At 43.9% G+C, this 22,514-nt stretch overlaps 1 protein-coding gene across 1 annotated transcript in view; it reads left to right on the top strand.

Annotated features, from left to right (window-relative positions):
- The window catches only part of DSCAM (DS cell adhesion molecule), a 679,278-nt gene that overhangs the window by 637,786 nt on the left and 18,978 nt on the right, over positions 1-22,514 (top strand). The window contains exons 29-31 of the mRNA XM_069597968.1: positions 6,179-6,294; positions 11,171-11,320; positions 22,067-22,264. Of these exons, the coding sequence (XP_069454069.1) occupies positions 6,179-6,294; positions 11,171-11,320; positions 22,067-22,264 (464 nt within the window). The remainder of the gene's footprint in view (positions 1-6,178; positions 6,295-11,170; positions 11,321-22,066; positions 22,265-22,514) is intronic.

Raw genomic sequence — 22,514 nt, 5'->3', positions numbered from 1 at the left:
ATGAACAACTAGGCGTAACTGAATAAGAGCATGTTCATAACTGTACAAGCCACTCCAATATTTGCACTGTCTATAATAAAAATTTAAACCAAAAGCAACAGGAGGATAATCAGTGTCTAAGAACCAGGTAAGAAGAATGTCAGGGGAATTCTCTGACAGTCTGGTGGTTAGGAGTCAGCACTTTCACTGCCTGGGGCCTGGGTTTGATCCCTGATGAAGAAACTAAGATCCTGCAAGGAACAACCAAAATGAAAAAAGGAAAAGAAAAACTTCAGGGCCCCGATGGTGACTCTGATATTGTCATTCTAGGATGACTAATGTAGAAGATAAAAACAATGGGATATAAGATCTCTTCCCAGACCCTACCCCACCACAGTTGGCTTTAATTTCCTCCCTTACCCTTCCATATCAAAGTAGTACTTTTTTTTATCATTCACAAAGAGACGTGTCCATAGCAGTATCCTGAAGACCTAAGACAGAGGTTGACTACCATTGGCCCATGGATTTACATTTCTCACAGACACATTTGTTTGCCTATGCTGTGTTTTAAAACAATATGAGTTGTTAGTAACAGATAATGAAAGACTCAAGGATGACTCTGGAATCTTTGGTGTGAGCAGTTAGATAAACATTGGTGCCATATGCCGAGATTAGGATGATAGATTTGCTCTTTTTAATGTAGAGCAAAGGAAGGGGATATTGATCAGAATGAAAGGACTTGCATGGATCATGTTGAACTGAGGATGCTTTTTAAGCTTCCAGTAAAGCTGGTAGCACCAATCTGGAGCTCAGAGTAGAGCTCAGAGATTCAAATGGCCTGTAAAATGTCTCCTTCATCTGTCTAATCCCATCACACTAGATCAAACTTGCATGAGAAGATTATGAATGAAGTGTCTTGGGCCCAGGCTTTTGTGCAAGCCCGTCCTTGCTGGCTGGTGGTCACAGGGAAGGCTGCCAGACACGTGTGCACTTGTGCTGAGCAGATCTGACAAAATATCTGGAGAACAAGCCAGAGTCATTCGGTTTATAATAAGTATCTAATACAGTGAGTTATAATGCAGTCTTACAAATATGAAATTGTTGATGACATTTAAAAGTCAAGACATTTCACACAAAACTGCGGCTTTCTGGCTTCTCTTGGAAGTGCTCTGAGCACACTAGTCACAGCCTCACTAACCACGGCTGTCTGCACCTGCCTTTGATGCCCCTTTAGAGTGGGTGTGATCTGCTCAACCCAGGGGCCCGTCCCTGTCTCCAGCCCAGTCCACCTCACTGATCTGTGCCCTAGCCTGGTGCTTGCAGCTGTGTGTCCTCCCAGATAGCTTCTGGCCGCTTCCCTCATCATCTCCTAGACCATCGACCTTGCCCAAAGCCCAGGTCCCTAGGGGGAGGTCTGCATTTCCTGACAAGTGCAACATTTGTTCCATTAGCGTGATGTGGTGGTAGCTTCTCTGCTGTGTTCTCTCCCTCATGAATCCAGGTAAGACGTCAGAAAACATCTTCTTCCTTCTTTGTTAATAGGGGCAGTTACCATGAAAGAAAGACCACCTGTTGATAAGAACAGGAATCAGTAATGATATTAGCAGGTGACAGTTGCCAACATGAAATTAGGAACATTAAAACTAGTAATTACTCCCACTTAAGATATTTAAGGTAGTTTTCTCCCAAAGGATGAAAGTGATTGAAAAGGAGGAGAATTTCCAAGCTCCTCACATAGGTGGATTTTTATGGGATTAATTTAGAAGTAAAAGCAATGAGGGAGGGGATAAATATATATATATATACATATATATATATATATATAAAATTATGACTGATTTTTGTAGTCACACAGCAGAAACCAACAAAACTAAAGCAATTATCACCCAATTAAAAAAATTAAAAAAGAAACATTCAATAATAAATGATTGAACCAGAGCACACAGCAGAAACCAACACAACTAAAGCAATTATCACCCAATTAAAAAAATTAAAAAAGAAACGTTCAATAATAAATGATTGAACCAGAGGACCAGAATATATTTCATCATGGCTCATCTTGGGGGAAAAAGAAACAAACAATCAATCATTCTAGGCCAAGTGCCTGTACCCAGAACTTATTTATATTTTACGTAGATGTATCACAGCCTATCTGATTTTTCTCGGACAATAGTTATTGAAACACATGTTTATGAATTAAATGGAAATAATACATTGGTTGATAAATCAAAAAAAGCAATGTTTTATTCTTGAAGGGTCAATTTAACCTAAGGTTGGCAGGTTAACAGGTCAAGCAACAAAAGACCTTGTCCCCTGCCTGGTCAGGTTAGGGCCAACCACATTCCAAACGTGGCCCTGGGAGTCTAGGAAGGTCAGATTCATTGGCACAGAGAAGCCTGCAGAATCGCTGTCCCCTGTCTTCACCACTTCTTTCTCTCAGAAGGTGAGGACTGAGCAGCCTGGGACATAGAATCACAGACCTAAGTTCTAGATGCTGCCACTGGCTGGTTTTGTGCCCTGCTTCTCTCATCTGAAAACAACTGTTGGAATCAGTTCCTAGCTGTATCATCCTGTGATCCAGGTGAATGCACATTTACCGTCCATTCACACTCCTTAAGGAAGGATCTACAGATTTCAGTGACGCCGGCTGTCCCAGAGCCAGGCAGGTGCAACTGCACGACAAACACAGACAACCTGGACCCCACTCTGGGGGCACCCCTGCCCCCACATGCTGCCACCTGCCATTGCTGGTTTGCATGCCTCTGGACCTTCATCCATGTCACCCAAGCAAGTCACCTGGTAGAGGAAAGAGAAGGGAGAGGTCACCCAGCGTGCACAGATAGAAAGGGTTTTCCTTTTCTAGGACTAGGCAAGAAAAATGTTTTTCAAGCATACCAGCCTTCTCAAAGGTGAGACTGGCTTGCCCTAAGGCACTAAGTAACACGTAGTTAGTGTCCAGAGACCAGTATTAATAAGAAAGCTACTTGTGAGCAGTGAAGGTTTCAGATTGAGAGTTCAAGTTAGCTTAGTTTTTTCATGTTTGTATGTTTATTTGTTGTTGTTCAGTCACTAAGTCATGTCTGACTCTTTGCAACCCCATAAACTGCAGCACGCTAGGCTCCCATGTCCTTCACTATCTCCTGAAGTTTGCTCAAACTCATGTCCATTGAGCTGGTGATGCAAGGTAACCGTCTTATCCTCTGCTGCCCCCTTCTCCTCCTGCCCTCAATCTTTCCCAGCATCAGGGTCTTTTCCAATGAGTTGGCTCTTCACATCAGGTTGCTAAAGTACTGGAGCTTCAGCTTCAGCAACAGTGAAAATGCTCACCCAGCTATTACAATGAGATATATCCTGATATCTTTACAGTTACTTTATACTTATGGAACTCTCCATATCAAATTTTTGGGAGGAAGGGAGTTGCTATGCAAACATTGTTATTAGTTTTTTTTTTTTCCCAAAGCTTAAGAAAATATTGACTTTATGAAGTTGTAGCAGTTGCACATAATTTATTGGCTGAGCCCAGAAATACCATCCACCAGGAACCAGCTTCAGCCCTCTGTCACTTTAATCAGACAGCCAGATGGCAAATGGATGGCAGATGATTATATTTCAATAATAACTAGCTAATATATTTAGCATGATCCCATATCATATAAAAGAGGCAATTTTGCTTCCACCGTAAAAACATTCAGATCTTTTTTCAGATTACAAATGAAGTTTCTTTAATTAGCTTTTTTTAAAAAAAGGTTTGCTGCTATTCTAATGACCAATTTTTATAGCTTAGGGAAATCAACCTTCATATAACAATAGATCCTAGAATATGGCAGCACAGATTAAGATAAAGAAGCAACTTGCTTGAGATCTAATAACCTTTTTGGATTGAGGAGGATGTTATTGGCTGTAAAGTACAGGCTTCTGAAGGTGCGACTCAGCTCCCATTGTGTCCAAGCATTATTCATTCAACAACCTTCAACAAATATTAATTGAGCACCTACTTCAGTCACATACTGTCCCAAGTTTCAGGGCTATACAGGGGACAGAAGAGATGAAAATGCCCTTTAGGAAGCTTATAGTCCATTGGCAGAGACACCTTATAAATAACTCATTCAAACACCTGCTAGGAAGTTGTAAGTGCTGAGGAGAAAAAATTAAGTGGAGAATGGGGAGTTCCCACAGCGGGGCCAGCTGGCTCCTCTGAAAAGATGGATGGAGAGGGGCACTACCCGCCTTTGGGCCAGGGGAATGTGTCCCAGCAAAGGAAACAGCAAGCGCAAAGGGAGGAGAGACAATTAGACTTTGAATCTTAAGGTTTATGGGGCCATTTTCCCATCTTCCTGCCACAAGGCTTGGCAGCTTAGTCTTGCGGTGAAGGGGCATTCACCTCCAGCTTTGATCGTCCATGTTCACAAAGTTCAGTCATATTCTAAGCCCTTGTGCCAATTGCAGTGGACCACAGCAGTGATGTCACTGGCCTCCTGTGTCAAGCAGACCCCTCATTGTTAAGTATAGCTGTGCGGATTCCTAGCTGTTCATTGAGCAGCCGCTGACTGCCTCATCACTATTCATGAGGAGCAGAAGGAACTAGCTCACACTTCTATTTTTGGTGCAAGGACAAGCTCTGGTCCCTCGTGAAGTTTCAAAACAGATCTCAGATATTCACAGAGGAGGAGTTCCCCATATGTTTTTGTGGAAATAGAGCTGATCTGACGTAACCACAGACCCCCGAGTCACCAATGCTCTTCATTTTGTACAAGGATCTGAATCTTTGCTTTAAATATACACACAAATAAAGTGAGAACTTGGTTAGGTAAATAATTTAAAACCGTTTATAGACCGTGCGAAAAATTCAGGCCAAAACGTTTGAATTTGGGCTCTGCGTAATTAGCATGGTCTAGCTACATAACCCAGTTACTCATCTGAAGAGGAAAAAATCTGGTTCAAGATCAAGTCCTAGGAGGGCTGCTGCCCCTTTCAAAGCAGCTGTTTTCATGCGCTGTTTTGTTTACACCCAAAGGAAGAAAGAGCCATTGTAAAATATTCAGAATATTAACATGGACCTCTGAATGCAAACATGTAAAGGGCTTCTTGAGTGAATTTGACCTTCGGATTATTAACATTCATCAACCACATGGTTCAAGAGCGGATGAGTCCTCATGGTCGAGGAAGAATCTGGGACTCCTGGTGAATGGTTGGTTGAAGCTAAAAGCATTTGAGATTTCAGTACAGATGCACCTTTATTGTCCCCTATTACGTGTAATTAACAGCGGGTAAACCATCAAGAGTGTGCCAAGCACCACAAATCTCTCAAAACAGAATTTGCCAGTAAATGAGCTAGATTTAGGGACACCATAGATTATCACATTGATTTAATTAACTGACTGGTTGCTACTTTCTGGAGGGTATTTCAGAATATATTTTTAAATCTACTTGATTCTTATAATTCTGTAAAGATTGAACAACCATTTTTCTAATGTGGATTGCCAATTAAAGCTTTTATTGACTTTTTTGTATTTTTGTCCAACATACAGATTTTTTTTTTTCACTATGAGCTGTAACTGAACTTGATTATACCATGCAGCTTTACTACCTATTTTCATTTACTTTTAGAAGACAGCTCACTCTAAGAGCAATTTTCTGGTACACAAATTTTGAGATAAATTCTTATAGTAATTGCTTTTTTTTTCTCTTCTAAAATGTAATTGGATTCAGAAAACTAAACTATTGTCAGGAAAGCTAACAAGGTTTATGATTTGTTACTAGAACAAAAAAAAAGTGACTCCAGGTAGAAAACAAATTCACCAGTAAAACCCCATCCAGGGAATAACCAGTACACATGTTTCCCCCTTGCCATCTTTAGAATATTTCATGTCTAACCAATGAAAATGTTGTTGATTTAAGAATGTTTCTGTATGTATATTTTGTTTGGTTTTTACACAAGAAATGGGAAATTCCAAAGTAAGTTTCTACTAATAGTTGTAGAATCAGCCTCTACTGACAGTTGATATTTTCTGAACCTCACAACTGACTGCTGAAACTGAATATTAATAAATATCATTTGCATGAAGGAGAAAAAACCATCATGTGCTCCTTTCCCTCCCCTCCCCACCAGCATTCACGTAATTAGATAATAAGTCTAGTTGGTGTACCTAATGTAACACTGAACAAATTCATTAATGTATCCCCCTTATTTTATTCCCAGTAAAAATACCCGGACTTCAGACACCTTGAGCAAGCAGCAGCAAACCCTGAGGATGCATATTGACATACCCAGGGCTCAGCTCTTGATTGAAGAGAGAGACACAATGGAGACCATTGGTAAGGTGTCCTGTTTGCTGCTTTACACAATGTGGCTGCTACAGCCATGCCCTCTCTGCCTAAACCCTGAGCCACTGAAAATACTAGATATGGGAACATCTTGAATGTTACATGAACAAACAAGTTAGTGGATAGACAACTGTTATTGAGAATAATACGTACCAGCAAATATGGGGGAAATGAACTTAGATAAACCACAGAGTTCACCTGAGAGAACCCCAGCTGTGACCCAAGTTCGATCTTTCCTTGAGAGGCTGTCAATGCCACTCCAAAGAAAGAACATCTGTAATCAAGCAAGCCACGACAGGCTGCACACTAAGACCCCATCTTGGAAACCCACTTTCTGAGCTCCTCCTCAACTCCACTAAGGACTTTATTAAAGAAAACGTTTAAATTCTGCAAATGTCTTTGCACAGGGCATCTTTCTCCATCCCTTGGCACACCATAGATATCCTGTGATGGTCTCTTTCTCATGGATTTGGGAAAGTCCCAGTTCCCCCATTCCATGATCACAAACAGACACCTGCAGAACTTCAGCCCCTGTCTGCCCTGAACCCAGGTGTCTCGACTCCTTCTGGCCTTTTTCTACTCTAAGTCCTCGGTCCACGCAGCCTGCTTAGATGGTTCTATTTGTTCCAGAATCAGACGCCTCATAGTTCCATTGCTGCATCAGAAGAATAGCTAACATTTATTAAGAGCTCGCTGGGCTTCCCTGGTGGCTCAGTGGTAAAGAATCCCCAGTTTCAATCCCTGAGTTGGGAAGATCCCCTGGAAAAGGAAATGGCAACACACTCCAGTATTCTTGCCTGGAAAATTCCATGACCAGAGGAGCCTGGCAGGCTACAGTCCATGGGGTCACAATAGAGATGGACATGACTAAGCATACAGAGAGAACAGGGAAATATGGGCAAACAAGTCGAGCCCCTGATCTTGCCCCTAGAGTCTCCCTAAACACATGAGGCTCCCTTCTGAAGTTTACTGGTTAGGTCCTTGTGTCACTCAGACGTGTCTGACTCTTTGCAACCCTATGGGCTGTAGCCCACCAGGCTCCTCTGTCCATGGGATTCTCGAGGCAAGAATACTGGAGTGGGTTGCCTTGGTCCTTGCTGCTAAGTCTGCTAAGTCGCTTCAGTCGTTTCTGACTCTGTGCGACCCCATAGACGGCAGCCCACCAGGCTCCAGTGTCCCTGGGATTCTCCAGGCAAGAACACTCGAGTGGGTTGCCATTTCCTTCTCCAGTGCATGAAAGTGAAAAGTGAAAGTGAAGTTGCTCAGCCGTGTCCTACTCTTAGTGACCCCATGGACTGCAGCCTACCAGGCTCCTCCGTCCATGGGATTTTCCAGGCAAAAGTACTGGAGTGGGGTGCCATTGTCCTTAGAGCATCCCAATTATCCTGGGTTGTTTAAATATGGCTATTAAATCCTTGGGCTTCCCAGGTGGTGCTAGTGGTAAAGAATCTGCCTGCCAGTGCAGGAGACACAGGAGATGTGGGTTTGATCCCTGTGCTGGGAAGATCCCCTGGAGAAGGAAATGGCAGCCCACTCCAGTATTCTTGCCTGGGAAATCTCATGGACAGAGGAGCCTGGTGGGCTACAGTCCATGGGGTCACAGAGAGTTGAACATGTCTCGGTCACTAAACAACAATAAGAATAACTAAGATCTCTTTAAACATCTCATCCTTCATATGTACTTTATGTGCATTATTTAACTCATTCCTCTCAATGCACATAGGAAAACTCCTTAGGAACAGGGAGGTTGAGAAGTTCTGTAGCTTGAAGGTCACACAGACAGGAGCAGAACCAGAGCAGAGCCACCTCCTGGCCCCCTGCCTCACCTTCAATGGGTGTCACCTGCTTCCATATCAACAAGGCTACCTCCCAGAACCCCTTGCCTTAGAAGTATGGCTGGACCCCACTGGCATCCATGGAAACAGACTCTGTGGCAAGTTTCCTAGGCTGCCCCTTTTCAAACTTCACTCTGTGTTTGTTCTGGAAGATGTTTGTTGGCATTCCATCCCAGGACAACCCTTCTCTGTGGTTTGACTAAAGCGACCCACCTCCTGGCATGGACCCTTGATCCCTCCTGCCAGGAAGACAGTTTTAACAGGCCAGAACCCTCCAGAGCCCCTTGTCCCCACCCTGCCCTGTATTGTCTCTAATAGAAGAGCAGAAATATCTAACCTCGTGGCTCCTAATTCTGAGGCCTGGGCTGCCGTTGCTGGATTCAAGGTTGCTTCAGGAATAACAGCACTTCGCACAGCTTGGTCAAGTCCAAGGTGGTGGCCCTCAATCAAATACTGCCATGTTGTCTGAGGACCCATCCTGAAGTACCTGAGATTTCATCCGTTGGCTCAGATCAGGCAAGGCTCCGTGTGTGGCTTCTCATGACCTTTCCTATATGGAATCTCTTTTATCAAACCTAGGGAATTGAACTCTAAAACTAAGATTTCCTTAAAATAGATAATTAACAAGGGCCTACTATATAGTGCAGGCAACTGCTCATAACTCTGTAATTACCCTCACAGGAAAAGAATCTGAAAAGGAGTAGATATGTGTATATAATAAATCACTTTGCTGTACACCTGAAGCTAGCTATTATAAATCAACTATACTCCAAGATAAAATAAAAATTAAATTTAAGGCAAATCCCTAAGATTTCCTTTCAAACATCAGTTCAGAAATGAAACTGTAACTCCTTTGATTTTATAATACAATTACGACATTTGCTAACTATTCCTCACTAGACTTAATAATTCTACCTCCGGCTGATAAAATAGGTCACTGGGCGGATCCTGGGAGTGGTGTGTCAACTCCCAGTAGCTGGTCACTGCCGACCCAACAGCAGAGAAAAGTCTGCCTGTCGCTTCTGTACACAGCAACGACCCTTCGCCCGAGATGCACCATAATTGTGGCAGGATCATCCATCACCAAGAGTCGTTTACCTCCCAGTGGCACCTGACAGTTGGTCGATGGCATTTTCTAATTATTGGGGATGTAGAGACGTGATGCTTTCAAACGCTCTGGGCTCTGCCTACAAGGATCTGATATGGGAGTGCCATTAATTTCTAGCTGGAATGGATGGCCAACCTCAAAAACAGACAGGCACTTGAAATGCCCCAGCCCTGCAGGTCCTCTGTGTGATCTAAGCAGGTCTGTGTGCTAGAAGCCATAGCACAGTGTTGGGGATCTAAACAGAGGTAGGTGTGGGGCCTCTGGTGCCGGTCCAGTCGTAAGAACCTGTCTCTGGGGGAAGGCAGCCTGTTAGAGGGTGGAGGGGTGGCTGCTCAGTCCTGGCTCCCATTGCAGCACCAGCCTGGCTACGCCGCACGCTGGGTGCCACCAACCTCCTGGCAGTCCTTCCGAGGTTTTTCTGCCAAGAAATCTTATTCTGACTTCAAGAGGTTTTCCCCTCCTGCCAGAGCCTGAGTAATTTGATTTTTGTAAGGTTCATTCTGTTCAGAGCCTTTTTTGGACACAGACGTCTAGCTGTGTTGTTTATGACTTTCCCATTACCATTCCATGTCGAGGCTGCTGCGACATGGTCCTGGCTGACTGATAAATGCATAGGAACATCACTCCAACCCACGGTACCTGAAAATGTATGAAAAATCCAAATACCCTAGTCAAAATATCCCTTGAAGTAAAAAAAAAAAAAAACTCTTAGGAAAATGAGAAAATTATTACCACAACAAAGTAATGAAAATCTGAGACAGACCACCAATGACACACATCCTGACCACCTGCCCCTCCTCCCAAAGCATGAAATGCTCTGAATCCATCTGTGTCCGGGCTTCCCTAACCTTCAAGTGTCTGAACCAGTAGGATCTGGGAAGTGAGTCATTTTGAGAAGTCAATTACAGAATGCGTGAGAGTCCCTGGAGCTCGGGAGACGTGGGAAGGCAAGGCATATTCCCCAGAACAGTTTTGATTTCCCCAAAATCAAGGAATCAGGACACCAAGAAGACTGGCCCTTCTCTTCCCCTCCCCCCACACCCATCCTGAACATTCACCATCACCCCAGGACAGACCACCACAGAGCACTTTTTCTTGTACCACAAACAGAGCTTATTTACAATAGCAGCCCCATTCCTCTGCAATACTGACAAGGCTGGTGGTGTCTCAGGCGAGCTTTTACCAAAAACACATAAACCCCAAACTCTGTTAAGTGGACAGCCACCCTATAGGCATCCCCAAATCAGTGTGTGCTTAATGAGAAGAAACCAGGAGAGAAAGGAAGCCTTTCTCCATGGTCATTCTCTTTAAGACATGCTCCTTAAAGTAGGAAAACCTATTTTTTGCATCCTAGAGTCATTCTAATTCAGTGCTTGAATATTTTTTTGTTTTTGCTGGTTGAGATGAGGTTCTTGTTGCTGTTGCTATTAACAATAAAGTGGAATCTGGGGAGGGGGGTGCAGCGGGGAATGGTACAGATGAGCCTATTTCCAGGGAAGGAGTAGAGAGGCAGGCATAAAGAACAGACATGTAGACACAGAGTCGGGAAGGGGAGGGTGGGACAGACTGGGAGAGCAGGATTGACATACACACACTGCCAAGTGTAAGATAGACAGCTAGTAGGAGCCTGCTGTGCAGCACGGGAAGCTCAGCTCACTGCTCTGTGATGACGCAGAGGGGTGGGATGGGGTGATGGGACAGAGGTCCAAGAGGGAGGAGATATATGTATACATGTAGCTTCACTTCACTGTATGCTTCACAGTATAGCAGAAACTAACAACACTGTAAAGAATTTATACTTCCATAAAAATTTTAAAATTAAAATAATAATAATAATAATGCAAGTACTAAGGAGAGAGGTGGCCAGGAAGTCCCTAACTGGGGATAACCGTGTCTGATTTCCTATATCTCCACTGTTCTGCAGACGATCGCTCCACAGTCCTGTTGACGGATGCTGACTTCGGAGAGGCGGCGAAACAGAAGTCCCTGACAGTGACACACACGGTCCATTACCAATCGGTGTCACAGGCCACGGGGCCCTTAGTGGATGTTTCAGACGCTCGGCCAGGAACGAGTGAGTGGGTCAAACATCATTTAAACCGTGTAGGTGTGGTCAGTGCTGAGAAGGCATCCGTGGTCCATCCCTATGCAGTAAAGCGTGGGGCTTCTTAATGCTCTGCCTAACAAACAGATATGTGTAATGATGTCTTTGACTGGGAGACTGAGTTGTATTGTTTGATCTTAGCTGTCATTAAAATTGTGTCGGCTGAGGGACTTCCTTTGTGGTCCAGGGGTTAAGACTATGCATTCCAGTGCAGGGGTGCAGATGTGATTCCTGGTCGGGGAGCTAAGATTCTACATGCCTTGTGGCTAAATATCCAAAATATAAAACAGAAACAATAATGTAACAGACTTTACAAAAGCTTTAAAAATGCTCCAAATCAAGGAAATCTTTAAAAGGTTATATCAACTAAAGCCAGCAACTCTTGGTTTACTATGAAAGTGTTAGAAATTTCAGGTCAACTTATTAATTTTTTTTTAATTTAGACAACACAGGGAAAGAAGAAATTGGCTAACCTTAGTGAGCATCTGCTCTGTGCTAGAGTTGGGATAAAAAGATTGATGTCATATTTTTATCTTTACAACAACCCTGCAAGGTAGCTACTTACACAGCAGCTCTCAGAGCCCCCATTTTATGAATGAGGAAACAGCCCCAAATTGTACACATACTGTATAGCAAAACCCAGATTGAGCTGTGGGTCTGTCTGTCCTCCAAGTTTATGCTTTTCTCCTGAACCACTGTTTGAAAAAAACATAATTCTGTTTAATATAGGGATTGTGTTTGGTTTAATTATTAATATTTGACTTCATGTTATATGGAAATTAATTACTGCAATGAAATTAAATCCCCTAGTATGTATCTAAAGCTTATTAATTAGATATTCTGGTTCCTTCATAATTGAAATTGTTTGGATGCCCCGATTACTATCTTTGCAGAAGCTTTGATGTCTAGCTTTTAAATCATTAATCACTCTCTTTGCAGAAATTTACATTCTCCAAGTAGAGTGCTATAATTAGAAAAATAAATATTACAATGTAAAAAGCTATTTTTTATAATGTCTGACTTGTAAAGCATTTGTGAAATGTATTGAGCTTCATGAAGCAAACTGGTTGATTCCTAAATAACATCACACTATGCAGGAAAACAGTGCTAGCTGTTACTAAAATTCACTTGAAAAAAATATTTTCAAGAACATTCTAGAAGAGTCTTTGATTCCTCCTCTCTATGTCACCTCACATCCTTCCTTCTCTGATGATATGAGTACTTTCTGAAGACATGAGTGAGGATCAGCTTTGTGAAGAAATATTTAGGACTAAGAGACTTGCTTTTAAAAATTGCTCTTGGGTCCTTGACATTTTCCCCAGCTACAAACTTTTCCATCACAACCCTCCCTAGCCTGCTTCTGGCGACTTCAGGACTCTACACTGCATGGACAGCTTTCTGAACCACTTCAGTCAGTCCAGTTGCTCAGTCGTGTACAACTCTGTGACTCCATGGACTGTAGCATGCCAGGCCTGCTTGTCCATCACCAACTCCCAGAGTCTATTCAAACTCATGTCCATTGAGTCGGTGACACCATCCAACAATCTCATCCTCTGTCTTTTCCTTCTCCTCCTGCCCTCAATCTTTCCCAGCATCAGGGTCTTTTCCAATGGGTCAGATCTTCACACCAGGTGAAAGTATTGGAGTTTCAGCTCCAAAGTATTGGAGTTTCAGCTTCAGCATTAGTTCTTCCAATGAATATTCAGGACTGATTTCCTTTAGGATGGACTGGTTGGACCTCCTTGCAGTCCAAGGGACTCTCAAGAGCCCTCTCCAACACCACAGTTCAAAAGCATCAATTCTTTGACAATCAGCTTTCTTTATAGTCCAACTCTCATATCCATACATGACTACTAGAAAAACCAGTAGTCTAGCTTTGACTAGACGGACCTTTGTTGGCAAAGTAATGCCTCTGCTTTTTAATATGCTGTCTAGGTTGGGCATAACTTTTCTTCCAAGGAGCAAGCATCTTTTAATTTCATGGCTGCAGTCACCATCTGCAGTGATTCTAGAACCCCCCAAAATAAAGTCTTCCACTATTTCCATTGTTTCTCATCTAGTTGCCACGAATTGATGGGACCAGATGCCATGATCTTAGTTTTCTGAATGCTGAGTTTTAAGCCAGCTTTTTCACTCTCCTCTTTCACTTTCTTCAAGAGGCTCTTTAGTTCTTCTATGCTTTCTGCCATAAGGATGGTGTCATCTGCATATCTGATGTTATTGATATTTCTCTGGTGATCTTGATTCCAGCTTGTGTTTCATCCAGCCCAGTATGTCTCATGATGTACTCTGCATGTAAGTTAAATAAGCAGGGTGGCAATATACAGCCTTGACAGACTCCTTTCCCAATTTGTAACCAGTCTCTTGTTCCGTGTCCAGGTCTAACTGTTGTTTCTTGGCCTGTGTACAGGTTTCTCAAGAGGCAGGTCAGGTGGTCTGGTATTCCCATCTCTTTCAGAATTTTCCACAGTTTCTTGTGATCCACACAGTCAAAGGCTTTGGCATAGTCAACAAAGCAGAAATAGATGTTTTTCTGGAACTCCCTTGCTTTTTCCATGATCCAGCAGATGTTGGCAATTTTATCTCTGGTTCCTCTGCCTTTTCTAGGGCTTTTTAACTTAGGGCTATTCAGCCCCAGAAAGGTTGTAGACCCCGGGGGCTTCCATTCATGGATCCCTGGTCTCAGCAAGCCCTTGTTAATGGAGACCTGAGGAGGAGGGTAGGAAAGAGGAACGGGACACAGGAAGTTGCCCCAGGAAGTGGCTCCCAGTCTTCCGTATGCATCAGAATGACCCCGGGTGCCAGTTTAAAATACTCATTCCAGGCCTCCACCCCCAGGGATTCTGAGCTGCTTTGTCTAGGGTGGAGCCAGGGACTCTACATTATAACAACCACTCTGGGTGATTCTGACGCTGATTGTCTGGACTGATTCTTGAGAAACACTTCCCCACGTGTTAGATGTGAACCTGGAGTGCAGAGGAAGTATCTACCATGGCTCTGTGGTGCAGGAGCCCCAAGCCTGCCAGGCTCGTGGCACAGCATCCTCCCTGCTCACCAGGAGAAAAGAACCAGCATTTCCAGCTCCCTGTCAATGCTCAACTGGCAGAGATGCACAAGGGCTGGGCATCAAAGGTTACGACCGGAGAGGAGGACAGTGCAACTAAGGCACAGGGGGCCTGCTAGCTGCTCAGTCAGCCCGAGAGGAGGGAAGGCTGACCTGACGGCTTTCAGAATATCCACACAGACCTGCATCGGAGGCACTAGCAGAAGCTCCGCCAAGTGAGAGGGCAGTGGCAGGCAAGAGGCTGGTGGAAGGGGCGATGTGGAAGCTGGTGGAAGGGGCGAGATGGAAGCTGGTGGAAGGGGCACAGTGGTGTCTCTCATGGCCTCATGGCTTTCATGGTGTAGGCACAGTGAGGGAGCATTAAGGATTCCTTCATTCAACTCAGAAGAATTTATGAAGATGTTAGTTACTTCACATGTGGCCCAGTGCTCAGGGATGGGGTTGCATCGTAAGGTACAGAAAGACTTTCACTTCCTCTGAGTAAGTCTTCCTCAGTGATCAATGAAAAGAAACAGAGGAAAACAATAGAATGGGAAAGACTAGAGATCACTTCAAGAAAATCAGAGGTACCAAGGGAACATTTCATGTGAAGATGGGCAGAATAAAGGACAGAAATGGTATGGACTTAACAGAAGCAGAAGATATTAAGAAGAGGTGGCAAGAATACACAGAATTATACAAAAAAGATCATCACGACCCAGATAACCACGATGGTGGGATCATTTACCTAGAGCCAGACATCCTGGAATGTGAAGTGTAGTGGGCCTTAGGAAGCATCACTACGAACAAAGCTAGTGGAGGTAATGGATTTCCAGTTGAGCTACTTCAAATCCTAAAAGATGATGCTGTGAAAGTGCTGCACTCAATATGCGAGAAAATTTGGAAAACTCAGCAGTGGCCACAGGACTGGAAAAGGTCAGTTTTCATTCCAATCCCAAAGAAAGGCAATGCCAAAGAATGCTCAAACTACCGCACAGTTGCTCTCACTTCACATGCTAGTAAAGTAATGCTCGAAATTCTCCAAGCCAGGCTTCAGCAATACGTGAGCCGTGAACTTTCAGATGTTCAAGCTGGATTTAGAAAAGGCAGAGAAACCAGAGATCAAATTTCTAATATCTGTTGGATCATTGACAAAGCAAGAGAGTTCCAGAAAAACATGTACTTCTTCTTTGTTGACTATGCCAAAGCCTTTGACTGTGTGGATCACAAGAAACTGTGGAAAATTCTGAAAGAGATGGGAATACCAGACCACCTGACCTGCCTCTTGAGAAACCTGTATGCAGGCCAAGAAACAACAGTTAGAACTGGACATGGAACAACAGACTGGTTCCAGATTGGGAAAGGAGTCTGTCAAGGCTGTATATTGTCACCCTGCTTATTTAACTTACATGCAGAGTACATCATGAGACATACTGGGCTGGATGAAACACAAGCTGGAATCAAGATCACCAGAGAAATATCAATAACCTCAGATATGGCAGAAAGTAAAGAGGAACTAAAGAGTCTCTTGATGAAAGTGAAAGAGGAGAGTGAAAAAGCTGGCTTAAAACTCAGCATTCAGAAAACTAAGATCATGGCATCTGGTCCCATCAATTCGTGGCAACTAGATGGGAAACGATGGAAATAGTGGGAGACTTTATTTTTGGGGGTTCTAGAATCACTGCAGATGATGACTGCAGCCATGAAATTAAAAGATGCTTGCTCCTTGGAAGAAAAGTTATGCCCAAACTAGACAGCATATTAAAAAGCAGAGGCATTACTTTGCCAACAAAGGTCCCTCTAGTCAAAGCTATGGTTTTTCCAGTAGTCATGTATGGATATGAGAGCTGGACTATAAAGAAAGCTGAGTGTCAAAGAATTGATGCTTTTGAACTGTGGTGTTGGAGAAGGCTCTTGAGAGTTTCTTGGACTGCAAGCAGATCCAACCAGTCCATCCTAAAGAAAATATTCAGTCCTGAATATTCATTGGAAGGACTGATGCTGAAGCTGAAACTCCAATACTTTTCCCTGGTGTGAAGAACTGACTCATGGGAAAAGACCCTGATGCTGGGAAAGATTGAAGACAGGAAGAGAAGGAGAAGACAGAGGATGAAATGGTTGGATGGCATCACCAACTCAATGGACATGAGTTTGAGCAAGCTCAGGGAGTTGGTGATGGACAGGGAGGCCTGGTGTGCTGCAGTCCATCGGGTTGCAAAGAGTTAGACACAACTAAGTGAGTAAACTGAACTGAACTCAACAAGGAAAAATTAGAACAGCATGATGGGATGATGAGTCAGCAGTGGGATTATGGGGAGCAGGCAGGACTTGCAGTTAGAAGTGTTTCTATGTACACAGTCACATCCTCCCTCCACTCCCAACCCCCAGGGCCAGGACGCTTTGTGGATACTTAATGGTGATTGCAGCCATGAAATTAAAAGATGCTTATTCCTTGGAAGGAAAGTTATGACCAACCTAGATAGCATATTAAAAAAGCAGAGCTATTACTTTGCCAACAAAGGTCCGTCTAGTCAAGGCTATGGTTTTTCCAGTGGTCATATATGGATGTGAAAGTTGGACTGTGAAGCAAGCTGACTGCCGAAGAATTGATGCCTTTGAACTGTGGTGTTGGAGAAGACTCTTGAGAGTCCCTTGGACTGCAAGGAGATCCAACCAATCCATTCTGAAGGAGATCAACCCTGGGTGTTCATTGGAAGGACTGATGCTAAAGCTGAAACTCCAATACTTTGGCCACCTCATGTGAAGAGTTGACTCATTGGAAAAGATTCTGATGCTGGGAGGGATTGGGGGCAGGGGTAGAAGGGGATGACAGAGGATGAAATGACTGGATAGCATCACCGACTCGATGGACGTGAGTCTGAGTAAACTTCAAGAGTTGGTGATGGACAGGGAGGCCTGGCGTGCTGCGATTCATGTGGTCACAAAGAGTCAGACACGACTGAGCAAGTGAACTGAGCTGAACTGAAGGTAGCTCGAATGGTAAAGAATCTACCTGCAATGCAGAAGACCTGGGCTCGATCCCTGGGTTGGGAAGATTCCCTGGTGAAGGACATGACATTCCACTCCAGTAGTCTTGCCTGGAGAATTCCATGGACAGAGGAGCCTAGGAGGCTACAGTCCCTAGAGTCGCAACTGAACAAGTAACACTTTCTTTTTCTCCAGAGTTCTTATTACTTTGGGAAACCTGAATACACTTTTTTACTTACAAGAGTGCAAGGGTACAAAGATGTGTGATCACTGTAAGGTATCACCCAGGTTTGTTTTGTCATATTTACCTGGACATCATGCATCCAATGTCACTCATTCTTTCATGCAAAGAGTATTCACCAAGCAGCTCAGGCACATGCAGGGCTGGACTGGTAGTCAAATAAGACATGTCCCCCTGCACCCCTCACCTCTGTCTCCCCTAGTTACTACCAGTCGATGCCTTTCTGCTTTCCTGGCATTCTCCGGCATCTTATGCTGTTGTTTTTGTTCCATCGCTAAGTTGTGTCCAATTCTTTGTGACCCCTGGCAACAACCTAGGCTCCCCTGTCCAACATCTAGTTCTGTGATTTTTCATGGCTATTTCCTGTCAAGTTCTCTAAAGTGAATTTCTAGTCTTCCTGGTCCACCTACCAAATTTCCCATCATCATCTTCATTAGACAGGATGCTCTCCATCCCTGGTCAAGTGTTTGTCACTCAGGAATCATGGGTTCAGTCACAGGTTGGTTGATTCCTCCCACATGCCTGCAGTTCACTAGCTGGTTAATCTCACTCACATCTCTCGACAGTGTTGATGGTGGGTGAGGTCATCACCCTAGTCCCAGAGAGGAAGGCAGTGGGTACTTGATGAGGTCACAGCCCTCAAGGAGTAATGCTGGACCAGTCTCAGAGGAGCTCACCCCCAAACCCCACTCTCAACCCCTCTACACTGCCTCTAAGCAGAGACGATGCTTCCAATAGGACCTCTAGGGAGGAAAGTCACTTCCCATATATATATATAAAATAAGAAGACTTTACAACATGGATTGAATCTTTCCTGTTGTGACTAAAAAAAAAAAAATGTGCCACACTCCATCACCTATGCTGGTACTCAACATACAGTGGAAAAGTACCTGATGGGGATGAAGAATCTAGTGTGTGAATCATAAATATTTATTCATTAAATGATAGGAATATTCAGCCCCCTCCTCATTCCATCCTCTCTATGAGACAACTGGTAGATTCATCCTACAAAGCCGAGGCCTCAGCATCGGAAAGAGACAAAAACCAGTGGCAGGGAGTAAAAGCCGATTAATCCCACAATTGCAGTCCACATGGCATGTTTTATAACCCTATTATCCGCCAAATCCTCTCTTATCCCAAGTTCAAGATAATTAAAATAATTTGATTCAATGGGCAGAAGCTTAATAATTCCAGTTCAGACCTTATGTTGAAAGGCCAAGAGTTATTTATATCACTTACACCCTATCATTGATTGCTTAGCAAGCATGGTACCTCATCACTGGAATTTATTTATAATGTTGAGGTCCCAGATAAACTACTTTCCATGCAGAGGCAGTAAACCCCAACATTTATTTGGTTAATAGATTAACTAGGAAGATGTACGAAGGAGATTACTGAGTGGAACCCAAGTAAGGTTTTTGTTACCTTAGAAACTATCTTACAGAAAAGTTCAGTTCAGGTCAGAAAACCTGATGATTAAAAAATGTGTCAACCCCTCTGTAGTATTCTACAGAGTAGTATTCTCTGTAGTATACAGAGACAATTTTGCCCATAGGATGCTTGCTTAGAGCAGGACAAACTGCAGTTCAAAAAGTAATATCATGACCTATATTCCCAATATTATCAGGCCACTGGTAAAGCTGTCTTCATCTAGCAAAAAAAAAAAAAAAAGTGATAATGAACAAAATTAACTGGAAAAGACCTGCTTGAATAGTGCAACGTGACCATGGAACTTTCCAGATAGAGTGATCTCACTGGTGAAAGTGGTCTGTGGGAGTGAAGGTTTCTCTCTGGCCCACTGTTGGTGGGTGAGCTTGGCAGGAGGAAGCTCACAGGTGTGGGGTTTGGGGAGTTTGAGGAAATTGTGTCCTGGAAGTGAGACTCTCAATCTGACCCCTTTTTCCATAAGCATCCACACTAGGAGTAAACCTGATCCGTAGCTGCACCAACAAGCAGTTTAAAGAATAAAAATAAGAACCCTCAAAACTTATGTAAGGGACTGGGTAATTTTCTAGAAAAGATTCATTAGCATTTAAATAACAAGCTCCACTATTTAAGCTCCACTTATCACGTTGACAGTGCCTAGGAGACATGCAGCCTCCTACCCAGGAGATTTTTCTGTCTCTTTGAGGACCTCTCTCCTAGCATTTAGGCAGAGAAACCCAATTATCATTCATACCTTTCTGTGCAGAGAGCTTGGCGCTCCAGCATAACTCATTTACATTCTAATCAAGGTCCCCCAAAATCCTCCAATAAAGTCGTCCATGGAATTTTGCAAGTAACGGATGAAATGTGTCTGAAAATCAATGCCTCAGAGAATTATGCACCAAGACGGAGCATTTTGATGATCCAGGAAATCTTAAAATATATCGACCAAGCTGCCATCTTTATGCTTCTCTGCAATGTTGTAGAATGATGGATTAGATTCCAAGTCTGATAACTGGAAACTGGCAAAAAGGAAAATCCCCCACTTTATTTTTTTAATTTAAACGTATTTATTTTAATTAGAGGTGAATTACTTTACAATATTGTATTGGGTTTGCCATACATCATTTTAAAAGAAAGTCATTTCACCGCTCTCAAGTGTCATGCCCCATGACCCAGCATGGAATTATAAACGAGCTGGTGTCACGTAGACACAGTGCCTGACTCTTAGGAGTCTGGCTGAGGACACACTTGGCCAAGTAATGGGCAGTCTTGGACTGACAGGTGGGGTCTTAAGTTCTGTTCTTATCACTTAATAGCTGTATCACTTCTCTCTGAGCTTCCATCGCCTCAAATGTAAAGTGACTCTGGGCTGCACGTATTCATCCTATTCATCCAAGGTAGTCTGTGTCCAGAGATCACGGCGGGCTCTCAGTTAATTTTGGATGACCCCAGGATGTACGCCCTTACTCTGTCCTGCAGAGACTTGGAAGCTCAGGAGCATTATGAGGCCATGTCATCAGGCCACAGGTTGTCCCTCTGTTTTTTGCTCTTTAGAAAGTGCTCCATTAGTAATAAGCAGTCATCACAGATGGCAGTGTAGAGAGGTAGCCAGATCATTTTTGAAATAAAACTGCCTAAAATTCCTCTTTGAAAAGCAGAGAATTCAAAACTGGAGAGGGACCCTATGTTGCCTTCAGGATGGAGCCCCAGAAAAATCATGCCAGTAACTGGGCCTCTCCATTTTCCACAGAATTCCAGTGTCCAACACTCTGTGCTGTTGAACCATCTTTGAGCTAAGAGTTGAGCTAACAACTCAGTCTACCTACTTGACCTCTTGCCTCTGTTCCCAGACTTAGAGATGATGAAACCCACCTGGCTTCAGCCTGTGTGTCCATAAACCTCTGTGTTTCTGAAGATGGCAGAGCTGGAACCTCCGAACATGCATGAACCCTTTGTTCTTTCTCCACATGGAATCACCCAAGTCTTTGTCAGAGTTCAGACAATCACGTTGAAGAGATACTGCCATATGCAAAGGGATAAGAGAATGTTTGGACAAAAAATGGATCTTCCCTCTTCCCCTGCTCTAGAGCATTGCAATTTAGTTGAGGAACAACAGTCGTACTTGAGGCAGTGAGTTAATATTAGACAGCAATCTATACAGGAGACCCCTGCTTCCTTTCCTAGAGCTGCTGTTAAAAACATGTCACAAACTGCTTTTTTTTTTTTGAGTGGCTTTAAAGAACCAGAATTTATGTTCTCACAGTCCCACTAGCAACAGGTCCAAAATCAAGGTGTCAGCAGGCCACACCCACTCTGAAGCTGGTAGGGGAGGACCTTTCCTTACCCCTTCCCAGTGTGTGGTGATGGTCTCCGAGCTCCTCAGTCCAGCTGTGGCCCTTGATCTCTGCCTCCATCACCCTCTCCTCCTTGTCTGTCTCCTTGTCTTGTAAGGACACCAGTTATGTTAGCTCCAGAAGGCACCCTACTCCAGTCTGGCCTCATCTGAACTAATAGCAAAAGCAGTGACCCTACTTCTAAATACGATCACCAGCTGAGGTTCTGGGCTCAGGATGTGGACGTATGAATCTCTTTGAGGGAACAGAGTTCAACCTACAAGAATACCTGGAGGTAATACTGCAGCAAGGAAGCCCCATTAGAGCATACGTGCTCCAACTCTCTCCTTTTACAGAAGGTGGTGATTCTTAGGAAGTTTAAGTGATATGAGGGGTGTCATGAAACTATTACAAGCCCAGAGCAAGACTTAAATTCATAACTCCTGAGTCCAAATCTGATGTTTTTTCTCTACAGGGATTGTTTAAGTGCTTAAGTATCACACGAGTGTTTCAGACCCTAGGGGAAAGGAAACCAGTGCTCCAGACAGGGCAATCAGGGAGAGCTTCCTGGAGGCAGCATGAGTGGATCATAGAGCTGAATTGGGAGCACCCCACTCCACACCTTGATCACAGCTGACTACCCTCCCAAAGACAAACATAGACTTTGTTCTCATTCTTCCCAGATCCCACCACCAGGAGGAATGCCAAGGCTGGGCCCACTGCGAGGAACCGGTACGCCAGCCAGTGGACCCTCAACAGACCCCACCCCACCGTTTCAACACACACCCTCACCACTGACTGGAGGCTGCCAACGCCCAGGGCCGCAGGCTCAATGGACAAGGAGAGTGACAGCTACAGTGTCAGCCCCTCACAAGACACAGGTAGGGCCTGACTGCCTCCTCCTCCCTGAATGAGCAGGACTACCCTCTGAGTTTCAGGGCCCTACCTGTGCCCTTTCAAGGTCACTTTCAACTTGCTGGACCATTGACCTGACAGATACCGATGAAGCTGTACGTCCTTGGCCAAATCTAGGGTCTAGCAAAGTCCGCCAAGCAAAACCAAAGGAATCTATGTTGCAGGCATCTCAAATCTCAGACTCACATTGCTCCCTCTGCCCTTCACTCCTGCCCT

This window comes from Ovis canadensis, chromosome 1, assembly GCF_042477335.2.
Source record: "Ovis canadensis isolate MfBH-ARS-UI-01 breed Bighorn chromosome 1, ARS-UI_OviCan_v2, whole genome shotgun sequence".
Lineage (NCBI taxonomy): Eukaryota > Metazoa > Chordata > Mammalia > Artiodactyla > Bovidae > Ovis > Ovis canadensis.
The sequence above is the reverse complement of the archived record's forward strand: the minus strand, read 5'-3'. Positions and strand labels throughout refer to the sequence as shown.